Source organism: Cydia strobilella, chromosome 10 (genome assembly GCF_947568885.1).
Source record: "Cydia strobilella chromosome 10, ilCydStro3.1, whole genome shotgun sequence".
Lineage (NCBI taxonomy): Eukaryota > Metazoa > Arthropoda > Insecta > Lepidoptera > Tortricidae > Cydia > Cydia strobilella.
In genome coordinates, this window is record NC_086050.1 from 4,803,826 (window position 1) to 4,818,655 (window position 14,830).

Genomic DNA, 14,830 nt, shown 5'->3' on the forward strand with positions numbered 1-14,830 from the left:
ATTACCGTCGGAAAAACTTAGCCCGGTAACTTTAAGCCCCGCTCTCCCCTACTTAAGAATAATTATACAATCTGTGTGGTCTGTCAAACATCTTTGTCAGTAGAAAAAGGCGCGAAATTCAATTTTTCTATGGGACGATAACCCTTCGCGCCTACATGTTTTAAATTTGCCGCTTTTTTCTACTGACGGAAATGTCTTGATAGACTATGTCTATAATAGTGAGATACGAGAGGACAGGATAACACGAAATTGGGGGCAAAACAAAGTTTAAGTTGTAACTTAAATTAAAAAGGTAACTAATAAGATTCATTAGATTTGACGACCGGTCTGGCCAAGTGGGTAGTGACCCTGCCTGTGAAGCCGATGGTCCTGGGTTCGAATCCCGGTAAGGGCATTTATTTGTATATTGAACACAGATATTTGTTCCTGAGTCATGGGTGTTTTCTATGTATTTATGTATTTGTATATTATATATATATCGTTGTCTGAGTACCCGCAACACAAGCCTTCTTGAGCTTACCGTGGGACTTAGTCAATCTGTGTAAGAATGTCCTATAATATTAATTTAATATTTATTTATTTATTAGATGCTTATAACGTTATCCCCTACTTGTGATTTGATTGATATAAAAAGGGTATTATACAGAAAACTAATTTAATTTCGGGTGGTATATTTACATGTTTAAACGGCAAAGCCTCCTCTAAAAATAAATACAATAAAGCAAAGCAGAAAATTTCAACTAAAAATATATTTAATTTGGGAAAGGAGGTCTGCAGTCATCCATATGAGTCCTTAGTGTTGTGCATCCCTCAGTTTCTTGCCAGGTCGGACATTTCTGTGAAAAAACGAAAAATATATTAAGTGCAGGCCAATTCGAGCGTGCATCTGTCATATGATTTCAGTATTATCGCCTGATAATTACTATCATCGTAAACTGCGAGCGAAATCCATTGAAATAACGTATGACAACAAGTAACAACCCTAGTACTTCAATGAATTCCGCTCGCAGTTTACGATGCCTGGTAATTATCATTTCAGTTAATATTTTCCTCTAATTAAATCTCAATTTGTTATTTTTTAGTTGCATTTTATTTAATGTTTGATAATTTAATTTAATATTCAAAGTTTATTGTAATTGTGTATTGTGTACTTTTTGTGGCTATGATCCTGGTTGGTCGTAATAAAAAAAATGTATTATTATTAAATGCACATTAACCACTATTTCAAAATAAATAACCGCTACCATTTGATTATCTTACGTCTAATTATAATTATAATTCAAAACCGAATAACTCAAGTTATCTGTTATGTCGTCAATAATAAGTATACAATCTGCACACATTAAAGAAATGATCATCATCAACTTCATTCATCATCTTGAAATGGTCATAATTAGAAAAAATGTCAAAAGCTAATTTCACAAAACTGTAAACAAAACCCTGATTTGATGTCACTAAACAAGTTTTTTTTTATAATCATCATCATTTATATAAATATTTAATCCTACTGAATATCGTTTATTGAAATAAATTCATTTACAAGCATTAAGCATTAATTGTTCGCCATTTTCTATTTATTGTTTTTCGGTCATGCTTATGTAACACATTTTCCCGTGGTATTTTGCAATTCATTTATTTTTAAAAACGGGATTGTTTTCGGAAAACAAAAATATTTAAACATCAATCATAATTTTCTTTGAAATGTATTATTTGGGTGCGGATAACTTAAATTGTGCATTAACAATTTTGTTGGCATTTCTTTGATTTTGATCCCACTATATTTACCTATTTTAAAGTATACAAACCTAACGGTTGAAATGCCGTTATTAACTATTTCGCACTTTAATAAACATATTTTGTGAGCTAGGCAAATAAATCACTTACCTCTTTTACCTGAGGGAGTCTTTGAGGAATTACTATTAGTATTTAACTTTAACTTCTTAATGTGCGCCCTTTTAAGATAAAACAAATTTAGTTATCAATGTTGACATAAATTTGACATTTTACGAAAACAATAAATAAAAATGGAAATCCGTTTATCCCATATCCTAAATCCCTAATTTAAATCCAGCTATTCAAGAATAGGTACGAGTGTAGATACTGAGGGATACCGGCTTTTAAACACGTATGAAACCATAGATGAAGTGTTTAATAATAAACGATAAACACAGAGGCAATTCTCACATCATTTCAATTGCCTCCGCGCTTCTTAGTTATAGTCTATTTATGTTCATTTTACAAGCTCTTATTTAATTTGCTCTGCCTTTAGTTATTTCGTTAGTGTGGGTCAAATAATGGAAGGTAAATTTGATTAAGCTGAAATTTTGCATACGTATGTTTATCGGATGACAATAAAATATTATGATGACATGGAGCTGATCTGATGATGGACACAGGAGGTGGCCATGGGAACTCTGTGACAAAATAGCGCAAACTAATAGTTGTTAGAATTTTCTCGATGAGTATTAGTTGCCTGTCGAAGAGAAAGTACAGTCAGCGATAAAAGCTGGAACCAAACTTGAAACTTTTGCTAATAACTTATTTATACTTATCTATAATTGTTGGTTCCCATGGAAATATGAAAATGTACTTACAGGATATATGATAAAAAGTGATAGCTGTTGAAACGATGTAAGAAGTCCCCAAAATCATAAGATTAGATAGGTTAGGTGGACCACTGGGTCGAAATGTACACTATATAAAATCGTCGTACCCCGCCAAACTTTTTCAACTTACATCAAAGATAGTCGAGCTGACACAGAACACGATCTTATTAGCTTCGCAGATCTGCGGGGGTCCGAATAGGTTCTTTCCAATACACCGTTGCTTGGCAGCATCTGCTGCCGCTTGGAACTCTTCATTCTTCGCCGCCCAGTCATCTAGGAACTTAGTGATGGCCTCTTCGTCAATGTCCTCGTCTTCGTTGAGGAGCTCGTACTTTTTCAACATGCATAGTTGTTTAGAACACTGGAATATATGATAAAAAGATAACATATAAAGATAACAAAAACATTTTTAAGGCAAGCCTTTTTAGCTTGTCAAACATCTAGTTAGAAATATCAAGGTGCAAACTTAGAATGTTTTTAGACAGTAACATTGAAAAACTTCAGCTGTTTCTTTTTTCAAGTAAGATTAGGTGGGAATAAGCGAAACATGAAGCCCGGTTTAAATTTAACAATTTTTTTATGCTTTTGATCTCGTTTTGATACGACCTTGAAGATTGCTCGCGCTGATTGATGCATGAGAAATTAAGTTTTATGCGCGAACAATCACGAAGACGATTGTCAAGTTCATGTCAAAATCATTACAAATTGTTATTTTAGAATCGACCTCCAGGTTTAAGCATGAAAGGTGTTCATCTTATCCTGGTATTCTTCTTGTCTCCTCTTATCCCACTTGACGCGACCGACTTAAATAAATTTTATTCTTATGACATAAATACAAAAAAAATGGTTACATCAGGTGGTCCGCGTGGTTTGGCATCAGGATCACTGTCATCTAGTTTTTGGAAGCCACAGTCAGCGAAATCCTCGTCTGTGAAGAAGGGTGGGATGGGACAGCATTCGTGAGGCTTTTCCTGAAACATTTAACCATTCTAAATTAAATCATAATGAAACAATTCCGACTACACACGTAATAACACGTGTAATGTATATACCCGCGATTTTAAAAGCTGAAGTACTAAAAAGTACTTCAGCTCAAGTTACTAAAAAGTATTGCGCTCCATCTATACTCTAGCTGCGTTTACGGCCTAAATATTTTGCACTATTTTATTAATCTTGGTACCAAAGGTTTTTATTATTGTATTAAACTAGCGCGAGTCGCAAGAAATCTGCAATATTATTTAGGTGTGCAATAAAATCACAATAAAATAAATCATGTGTATCCTTACAACGGCTGGAGGTGGTCCAAGACATTTTTGAGGGATGTTTGGCGGCAAACTTGGTGGGAATTGTCCTTGTGCGAAAATCACCTGAAAAACAACAGAAATAATTATTTAAGTAGGTAATAAAAAGGTATTATTTAAAAACATATAATAAAAAAATAGGATCTTACATACATGTAAAACAAGGAGGTTAAACAATAACAGACTTTCGGCCATCGACCTAGTCTTCATTGCGTGGCAAGTTTTCATGGTTTAAAAGGTCCCACTTTGCCGCTCGGCTTGCCATAAGGACGCTTTGACAGGTTATTCGTATAAAGATACAAGCAAACCTCGTTCTTATGGCAAGCGACAAAGACTTTGACACAAATAATGATTTTCCCACACCTGCATAGTACTAAGTTGTCATTGTTTGGCTTGTACGGTTTCATTGTTTGTCACGCGAGTTTTTTGACATTAAAGTCGGACATGGCGGTCTAGCATAAGTTGCGTTCTCGCGCGCGAGTCCATACTTGAAGTCGCGCTAGATGTATGGAGTCGCGCGCGAGAACGCAACTTATGCTAGACCGCCTAATGTAGTGAAAAAGATCCAACCCAGTACAGTCTGTCAATGAAGTTTTAAACTAATTCATTTTTTTTTAGAATGTATACGTTTCGCTAAACTAAAACCAGTTAAATTATTATTAAATTAAATTAAATAATTATTTACTTCAGAAATTCAATTTCCATAATATGTTAATTTTGAAGGAGTTAGTACACAAAGGCACCATTTCCAGGACCACTAATCATCCGACCGAAAGCGATGTGAAATTGTGCACCATTCTGGAAATGCTCCTTTTGAGCACAATCAGTATTATCTCCACTACGCTGTTATGTAGTTTAATATAATTTGGCAAAATGTTCCTTAAAATATGTAATATGGTTTCGAAAAACTTGCTTCTGTATTCACGATGGGTAATATATATATATATATATAATAGTTAACTAAATGATAGGTACAGAGTTAAATAAATAATATGAATATGAATTTCGCAAGAAAAAATATTTTGTCCATTTATTCCTATTTCCAGAGGGAAAACCCATAATAATGTTTGATGGTTCGACTATTATACCTGTCTCGAGCCAGGTTAAGGATCTCGGTATTATAATCGACAGGCATCTATCTTGGGACGGGCAACTTTCGGAGGTCAGTCGAAAGGTGACTGGCACATTACGCTCTCTTATCCCTTAAAAAACTTTCTCCCGGTATCTACCAAAAAAATATTTGTGCAGTCACTAATACTACCGCTCATTGATTACGCTGTGTGCATAAGTTTTGTCTTCAGGGTCATGGGACAAAAATAACAATAGCTGTATAGTCCTCAAATGTATACTAAGGAAATAATTACACGCGTCAACGGAAAAGAGCTTACCTATAGAAAAATCAGACACTTTATATATATATTATGAATTGCCTGCCTACTCGTAATTGCATTCGGGTTATGGTGCCAAAATATTGGAAAACATGCTACACTCATAATTAGCACTATTCATAACTTACTTTGGTATTCACAATTTGATGTTTGTATTTTAAAACCCGCCCCGGCTTCGCACGGGTGCATTGCTGATATATATAAACCTTCCTCTTGAATCACTCTAGCTACTAAAAAAAAACAGCATCATAATCCGTTGCGTAGTTTTAAAGATCTAAGCATATATAGGGACAGACAGACAGCAGGAAGCGACTTTGTTTTATACTATGTAGTGATAATGAAACACATATTTTAGGTACCTAAAAAGAGGGGGTTATCACGCATCGTATTGTCATGTCTAGACTATTTATGGCCGTATTCAAACATTTCAAACAATGCAAGATGTCACAGCGATACGATACCTATCTGTCAGTGTCAAAAGTGACAATTCTTCAACTAAAACCGTCACTTTTGACTGACAGATTGGTATCGTATCGCTGTGACATCTTATAAGCATTGTTCGAATACGGCCGTATATTTATAGTGATGTTTTTAAATGAGCTATCGAGACGTCACCCAAACCTCAATCATTTTGGATTTTAGACGATTTTTTATAAGTTCTAATATCCCAAAAATATAGTTTTTAGGTCTACCACTTAGGTAATTCACGCGATTGGTAAAGTGCGTCTTGCAATTTTAGTAAAACACAGCGAAATTTTGAAACTAAATCTTTAAAGTACCTATTTCATTTTTACTTATAGTAAGTACTTAACATAAAACAAATCAATCGCACGCAGGCAAACCTTTAATTAATGCGATCTTAACCATTAATAAGTAATAACTTTTACCCACCGCGTAAGTTAAGAGCCAACAGGAGTGGTCATTTCTCCATACAAACGTACTCGACTGTTTCCTCCCTGGTTTTTGAAGCTAGAGGAATGATTTTTTCAACACAGATTAATATTGTCAATATCTGTGTCGGTGTGTTTTGCTTTTTTTGATATTTTTGTTTTTTAAGGCGCTAGAGCCCTTCAAACATGGCCAAAAATGGCCTCACTGACTATGCCGCAATGAGAGGCGTGGTATTCAAAACTGGTATCAATTAGCCAAAAAATCAAAACAGTCCGACACAGACAATTTCATAATCATTTAGATTTCCAAATTTGGTTACGATTGCTTAAGTTTTGGAGGAGGAAACAGTCGAGTACGAAACCTCGATTTTTGAGATTTTTACGCAGGATTTTTCGCCTAAGCTGCAGTTGTCCTTATCGCACTAATTTTAGGGGCGGGGTCAAGTTTCTAAATACGTACACGGACAGAAAAGTGATGGGCAATAGTCGACATTGAAAGTCGATAATCTAGTGATGTGATAAGTTATCGATAAACCATAACAAAGTCGCGATTTGCCTCTTAGTAGGCGAAGTAAGTAAAGTGAGTATGCACTTTGGCCTCAGGGGATATCGTTTAACACTATTTATTATTCCTTGGTTCATACAAAGCTGAGCTGACGCACTAGCTACGAGATTAAGTCCTGGCTACCCCCAAAAAGGGAGGGGAAAAGTCGGCTTCTGCGGTCCAGTTTGCCTCTATTTCTACCTATCTCTAGATATGAGATCAAATTTGGTATAAATTTTGTGTAAATTAGGGACGAATAATTTATTTTAGAAATAATAGTTTCACATTTTCATACACAAATCTGAATATACGAACGAAAAATTAAAACTATATATAATTTTTGGTCACAGATTTGCTCTTTAGAAGCAAATTGTGGTGATTTGCACTAAAAATTAATTACACAATTTAGTTTATTCATTCTTTATTTAGAAAAGTATCAGTTCTAAGTACGTATTATTATATTGCTTTATATTTTACAATTTTCACTATTATTCAAAAATTTATTTTAAACAAAGTATTAATTTTATTAAAACTTTTGTGACGTGATCTCATGAAAGGGGCTCCACGAGGCGAAATACTTTTTACGCCAATTATTTTCTTTTTTTTTTAATTTACAACAAAGACGAAAGTTCGAAAAAAATGTGGTTACTTAATAATTGCCTAACTTGTTGAAAAAATTACTTTACATAATATCAATTTATAACCGTAGTATATTCTATGATATGTTTTAAATACACCATATTATTTCCTAATTTTTAAAAGAATATTTAATACCTTTAAAATAATATATGTCTGTCTGTCTGTCAATCTGCCTGTCCGTCTGTCACCAGGCTGTATCTCGTGAACCGTGATAGCTAAAAAGTTGCAATATTTACGGATGATGTATTTCTGTTGCCGCTATAACAACAAATACTAAAAACAGAATAAAATATTTTTTTAAGTGGGGCTCCCAAACAACAAACGGGATTTTTTGCCGTTTTTTGCGTAATGGTACGGAACCGACTCGCACTTGGCCGTTTTTTGTTAATAGCTTTGAACTTTTTTTATGTGGGAATAAACGCTTCGAATACATTTTTCTAGACATCATTCTGAATCCAATGAGGTATCATACGCATTTTTAGGAGTTAGTATCTCTATTAGTGGCAGCCGTACAAGCCCAATTTCAAAGAAAAACCGCAAATCGATGTACAGGTTAGCCGTTTGGCACACGCATACTAAGAGGTCAAAACAAAATTTTTGACCCGCAGTTTCTAAAAAAAATCCCTTAGGAGGGGTATGCTGAAACATTTTTTTTGTATGAAAAAAAAAAACATATTTTTTTTCCAAAAACCTATCGTGTGTGGTATCATACGAAAGGGCTTTTTGAGGCGATTCTAAAATTATACCACATCGTTACATTTTAGCCATTTTTTTGTAAATTAAAACAAATAGAATTTTCAAAACACACCAAGTTTGGGGTCAAGTTAAAGGGTTAAGTAGAACTGTGTCACTTTGTATTGAAAAAAAAAACTAAATAAATTTTTTATTGCTTTTTTGGGGTTACATATGAGGATATCACGTATCATTTGTACAAAAAAAAATCAGCCATATCGTATCTGGAGGAGCCCAAACTTGGTATGTTTTGAAAATTCTTTTTCTTTCAATTTAAGAAAAAACCGGCCAAGTGCGAATCGGAATCGGGCGCCGAGGGTTCCGTACATTACACAATTTAAACAATGTATTTTTATGTGAAACGTGAGTGAAAGGTAAATTGCGGTTTACGATTTATAACGTATTAAAAAAAACTACTAACTAGATCTCGTTCAAACCAGTTCTCGGTAAAAGTTGGCAAGGTAATGTACATCATATATTTTTTCAGTTTTATCATTCTCTTATTTTAGAAGTTAGAGGGGGGGTTACACATTTTACCACTTTGGAAGTGTCTCTCGGTCTCGCGCAAACTATTCAGTTTAGAAAAAAAATATATGAGAAACCTCAATATCATTTTTGAAGACCTATCCATAGATACCACACACGTATGGGTTTGATGAAAAAAAAAAATTTTTGGGTTTCAGTTCTAAGTATGGGGAACCCCTAAAATTTTTTTTTTCCTATTTTTGAGTGAAAATCTTAATGCGGTTCACAGAATACATCTACTTACCAAGTTTCAACAGTTCTTATAGTTTCGGAAAGAAGTGGCTGTGACATACGGACGGACGACAGACAGACAGACATGACGAATCCATAAGGGTTCCGTTTTTTGCCATTTGGCTACGGAACCCTAAAAATGGCTAAAATGCAATGATGTGGTATATTTTCAGAATCGCTTCAAAAAGCCCTTTCGTATGATAGATGAGAAGTATACGATAGGTTTAAAAAAAAAGTTTTTTTTTATACAAAAAAAGGTTTCAGCACTCCCCTCCTAAGGAAATTTTTTTTAGGAACTGCGGGTCAAAATTTTTGTTTTGACTAGTATATACGTGTACCAAACGGCTAACCTGTACATCGATTTGCGGTTTTTTTATGCGAACAGCTTATACTATTTTTTTCACCACCTTGAACCTTTTGTAGACTAGACTATTGTCCCAAAATATTGGGCGACGACCGGTCGTCTGGCCTAGGAGGTAGTGACCCTGCCTGTGAAGCCGATGGTCCTGGGTTCGATGATATGATATGATGAGCACAGATATTTGTTCCTGAGTCATGGGTGTTTTCTATTTGTATTTAAGTATTTATATATTATGTATATCGTTGTCTGAGTACCCATAACACAAGCCTCCTTGGGCTTACCGTGGGACTTAGTCAATCTGTGTAAGAATGTCCTATAATATTGATTTAATATTTATTATTATTTATTTATTTATTGGGTTTCATATTTATTCCGATCAGAATTAGGAGCTCTTCAATTTATACCTATTTTTATCAAAATCTGACACATAAATAAAAAACGGACCATCAATAAAACTGTATAATTACATCAAAGTAAGAAATATCACATGTCACATGTTTCTTTATTATGATAAAAAAGCGGCAAATTTGTTTTTCAAGACGCTTGCTCGAAAAGATCTTATTTCATGCAGGTGTACTGAAGGGAAAAGGCCTATATTGTTCCCGCGGGAGTTATAGCTTTCTTTTTTAATTAGGTATGTCACTAATTCATACGAACCAAGTAAGTTATAAGTAAAATACTTTGTTTAAAATCAAGGTATAAGGGAGTTTTACTTTTAAAATACTCACGACTATAATTTAATATTTTTGTTTATCATATTTAAAAATATTTAATTGGATTAATTTAACAGCCATTATCTTGTATGTTTTTATACAACAATGTTTTCTTGTATGTCCATGTTATGTTATGTTTTTTTACTATTCTGTAACTCGAAATGTTAATTAGATTGCAGGTTGTAGAAGGATATTGAATTTAGTTACTAAAAACGCGAGCGGCGTGAGGCCGGAAAGGAGCGCAAATAACGTGCGCGTCGGTGTGCGTGCACCACACACACTGGGATAGTCCCTCGGTACGCGGTACCGCCCCCGTCAGCGCGACGACGATATTCTCTTTCAAATCTCAAAATTGAGTTTGGTCTCGGCTCCTGTTGGCTCTTAAGTGGTAGTCCGATATCTAACTTTTAGGGTACCGTACCTACCTTAAAAGGAAAAAAAAAATACGGAACCTACAGGATCACTCGTGTGTCATCTTTTTATAACTGTTTTTATCAATTCATCTTACCACTCATTTATTATGTATTGTATTTACCGATTATCGTTTTTTTAAAAGCTCGTGGCCGATCACTTTTTGCTTTTTGTTTTTTTTTTGTAAATAAACTGTAACTTACATGGAAAACAGCGAACAACACACAGCCTCTGAACAGTCTGAACATGGTGACGAATGACGCCGGTGCGCGGACGCAGCGTTTTATACCACCATCGTAAGGTCAGCCATTGTGAGGTGTCGCCATAGAGGAAGCTGATGGGTAATTGACGGTGTTTTATTGCTAGTCTGGATCTTAATCTGTAATTGGTTGTAAATGTTTAAAATATTCCGTGATGTATCTAAGTTTCCTATCCTTTATAAGGTCCACAGAAAATTGGCCCGTTTTTCCGAACATTTTTGATCCTTACTAGTGGCATGACCGAAATCCATTAGACAAATCGAAGCCTATTTTGCTGGATTATACATATATACGTACATAGCTGCATTTGGACACGACATAACCGCAAAAACCGGCTTTTTCTGAATCAAAGGTTTCCTTCGGCAGAATTAATCTTTGTGTTCCTAAGATGTCTTTAAGAAGTGGAGCCACCCAGATCTTTGATGCAGGTGAGGGGAGGGGAGGGTTTTCAGCTTTGGCGACGTCTGAGGTTAATAATTGTTTAAGTTTAGATACTAAGTCAAGTTTGGTATCATTTTCAACTAAATCAAAGACGTTGACCATACCAAATTTCATCTATTTAAATCGGTTCAGCGGTCATTGATTCCCCATACAAACTTCCACCCCTCTTTTCACACCCTTAAGGGATGATTTTCGAGATAAAAGCTATCTTATGTCCTTCTCCGAGACTCAAACTATCTCTATACCAAATTTTAACTTCTTCATCATCATCATCATGTCAGCCGATAGACGTCCACTGCTGGTCATAGGCCTCCCCCAAGGCTCGCCACTACGACCGATCCTGTGCCGCTCGCATCCACCGAATTCCCGCGACCTTCCAGTTAAATTTTAACTTAGTCTTAATTTAATAAAAAAAACCTTTTTTACTTTTTGTATGTTATTACTTCGAAATTGTGTCAATATAATTAATTCGGCATCCCCGATTTATATGAAAACGATACCAAAGTTGGCCTAGTATCTTAAATGATGTAGATATCCAGATCAAGTTAAGAACCCTTCCCTAAAAATGTACGTCAAAAATCTCGATGGCTCCACTTCCTAAATTCATCCTTGGGTCCTAAGGAGCAATCCTGCCAAAGGAAATCTTTGGTTCACGTAACGCCGTATTTCCTATCGTATAACGCCCACTATAAATAAGTTATTAACTAAACCTTATTAGAATGAATGATTCAATTAGTCTAACTAACAGTGAACAAGACTTATATCTTATTATCATACATTATATGACAAAAGTGATGATGTTTAATTAATATGATATGATTCAAGTCACAACTGAGACGCCCTGATTGAGACACATGATTGACAACGAGACAAAAAGTTATACAGTAAACAAACAGCTTACCTAGGGGTCCTGGGTCCCCTAAAACAAATTTAATATAATTTTGCTTCATTTATCTTAATATATATTAATATAATTTCAGATAATAAACTGCTATTAACCTTGGAGGATGCCTTCAAGGTTCTGGACTGGAAAGGACTAGGCATCAATGTAAATGGCGAGTACATCATTCACCTTCGGTTTGCCGATGATATCGTAGTCATGGCTGAGACCATGGAGGACCTCAGTGCGATGCTCGCTGATCTCAGCAGAGTATCTGAACGAGTTGGTTTGAAAATGAACATGGACAAGACGAAGATCATGTCTAACGTCCATGTTGTGCCAACTCCCGTATTAATCGGAGGCTCTGCGCTCGAAGTTGTTGACGATTATGTATACCTAGGACAAACAGTCCAGTTAGGTAGGTCCAACTTCGAGAAAGAGGTCACTCGTCGAATGCGACTCGGTTGGGCAGCGTTCGGGAAGCTCCACAGTATCTTTTCGTCCAAATTGCCGCAGTGTCTTAAGTCAAAAGTCTTTGACCATTGTGTGTTGCCAGTGATGACATACGGATCTGAGACGTGGGCGCTAACGATGGGCCTCATAAGAAGGCTCAAGGTCACGCAAAGGGCAATGGAGAGAGCTATGCTCGGGGTTTCTCTGCGTGATAGAGTCAGAAATGATGATATCCGCAGTAGAACTAGGGTCACCGACATAGCTCGCAGAATTGCAAACCTTAAGTGGCAGTGGGCGGGGCACATTGCTCGCAGAACTGATGGCCGGTGGGGCCGGAAGGTTCTGGAGTGGCGTCCGCGTACCGGAAGACGAACTGCCGGTAGGCCTCCAACGAGATGGAGCGACGACCTGGTGAAGGTCGCGGGAATTTGGTGGTTGCGAGCGGCACAGGATCGGTCGGAGTGGCGAGCCTTGGGGGAGGCCTATGTCCAGCAGTGGACGTCTATCGGCTGACATGATGATGATGATGATGAAACTGCTATTACTTTAATGTGTAAATTTACTCGAATATTCATATTTTAGCATGATATTGTTATTTTAATTTTAATTTAAATGTTAAATTGTAATTGTAAATTTTTAGTGTAACTACAACTAATGTAAAAATCTGTAACTTACCTATAGTGGAAGAGCGGTATTTTCTTAATACAAGTATTTACAATACTTAAAAAGAGATACTAGCCCAATATAATGTTATTTCTGTATGCTACCAAAATAAATAATTTTAATTTTTAATTTTATTTTTTAATTTATTATGGTTATCGCAGTTTCTAATTTTCTAACTGCTAATCCATTTCAGACTGTTTAATTCAATAATTATGTACGACTATGTTATAATATTGTACACATGCTGCTTTTTATAAAGTTTAATCATGGTTTAATCATTATCGATCTAGGATTGATTAGGTAAGTATGTATTAGTGTAGGAATACCTACACCCACACTTATAAGACACATAAGTAAATTATATCGCCAAACATCGTTAACCTCCGACTTATAATTATGTATAGGTACAGTCGAGTTCATAAATATGTGTACATTTTTTCACCTTATTGCAATGGATTAAGGTGAAGAAAGGTGTACATATTTATGAACTCGACTGTACCTAAACATGAAAACAAATTAGAAGAGCACGTATGTTTTTCTTAGCAAATTTATCAAAGTAAACATGATTACTATTTATTATGTTTACTATCATGATTACTTCATGCATGATGCTATCATGGTAGCAATTTAACAGTGACCACTGAATGATTATGATTGTGAAAAATATCTTCACGGAAACTTTAAGCGTAGCTGCCCCTGACGCATAATAAGCGAAGCTATTGTCCTTACTGGAGAATCAATTCATAAACCAGTTAAGTGTGAATTCTGATGACGTGTAGTTGATATGAATATCCAGGTCACAGATATATAGTTTTTCTGAGGCGATATTCTGTTATTATTATGCTAGGCCAGCATTAGGCTGACATTTAACCCTAACGAGTGCAGTTATTCAGTATACAAAAGATGTAACTGACTTGTATGTCCTACTAGGAAATGCCTCTTTTTCTGCAGAATTCTGAATGGGGCTGAGGAAAAATATGTCGCACGAAGTGACTTTAACGAGGATGAAACTAATGATCTATTTCATTGACTTGCGTAAATGCGTTTAAGTAAGCTTTTTCTTCATTCTTAATTAATGAGGAATGTAAACGAGTATAGTATATACTAACTACTAACACACTATGGACCACGGTCTGCAATAAATATTTCAATATACCTATTGCACCTATTGTTATTATGCGAGTCTTATCTATTGTTATTTTTTTAATATTATGTCTAAAAGTAGGTGCAAATGGCCTGTGAATGTTATTTTAATAGTATATATAACAGATAGTCGGAGTTAAGTACTATTCTTGACCCATTGTGAAACCTTTTATCATTTACTACGTCATTGGCATTAGGTACATTGATTTAAAAAGTAAAATTATTATGAAAACGTTAGTAGAGCGCTGGTGGCCTAGCGGTATGAGCGTGCGACTTGCAATCCGGAGGTCGCGGGTTCAAACCCCGGCTCGTACCAATGAGTTTTTCGGAACTTATGTACGAAATATCATTTGATATTTACCAGTCGCTTTTCGGTGATGGAAAACATCGTGAGGAAACCGGACTAATCCCGACAAGGCCTAGTTTCCCCTCTGGGTTGGAAGCTCAGATGGCAGTCGCTTTCGTAAAAACTAGTGCCTACGCCAATTTTTGGGATTAGTTGCCAAGCGGACCCCAGGCTCCCATGGAGCCGTGACAAAATGCCGCGACAACGCGAGGAAGATGATTATGAAAACGTTATATATGGTGGGTCACAAATCAGTTCGATTGTACAAACTGCAACACTCTTAACTGTCCAACAGTGAACCTT

At 35.7% G+C, this 14,830-nt stretch overlaps 1 protein-coding gene across 1 annotated transcript; it reads right to left on the bottom strand.

Moving 5' to 3' along the window:
* Nucleotides 1–638: 638 nt before the first annotated feature.
* Nucleotides 639–10,687, bottom strand: LOC134744691 (uncharacterized). Its single transcript, XM_063678600.1, has 5 exons — nt 10,545–10,687; nt 3,893–3,973; nt 3,458–3,577; nt 2,737–2,967; nt 639–836 (listed from the first exon to the last, which is right to left on the bottom strand). The coding sequence occupies exons 1-5, from the start codon at nt 10,587–10,589 to the stop codon at nt 753–755; spliced, it is 561 nt and encodes a 186-aa protein (XP_063534670.1). The 5' UTR covers nt 10,590–10,687; the 3' UTR covers nt 639–752.
* Nucleotides 10,688–14,830: the final 4,143 nt, after the last annotated feature.

What these genes read in the sequence shown, in the direction of transcription:
- LOC134744691 (XM_063678600.1), bottom strand. Translation starts at nt 10,589, where the DNA reads ATGTTCAGACTGTTCAGAGGCTGTGTGTTGTTCGCTGTTTTCCAT. An exon ending in TGTTGTTCGCTGTTTTCCAT is followed by an intron (nt 3,974 to 10,544) that starts GTAAGTTACAGT and finishes GTTGTTTTTCAG; the next exon opens with GTGATTTTCGCACAAGGACA. An exon ending in TCAGCTCGACTATCTTTGAT is followed by an intron (nt 837 to 2,736) that starts GTAAGTTGAAAA and finishes GTTTTTTCACAG; the next exon opens with AAATGTCCGACCTGGCAAGA.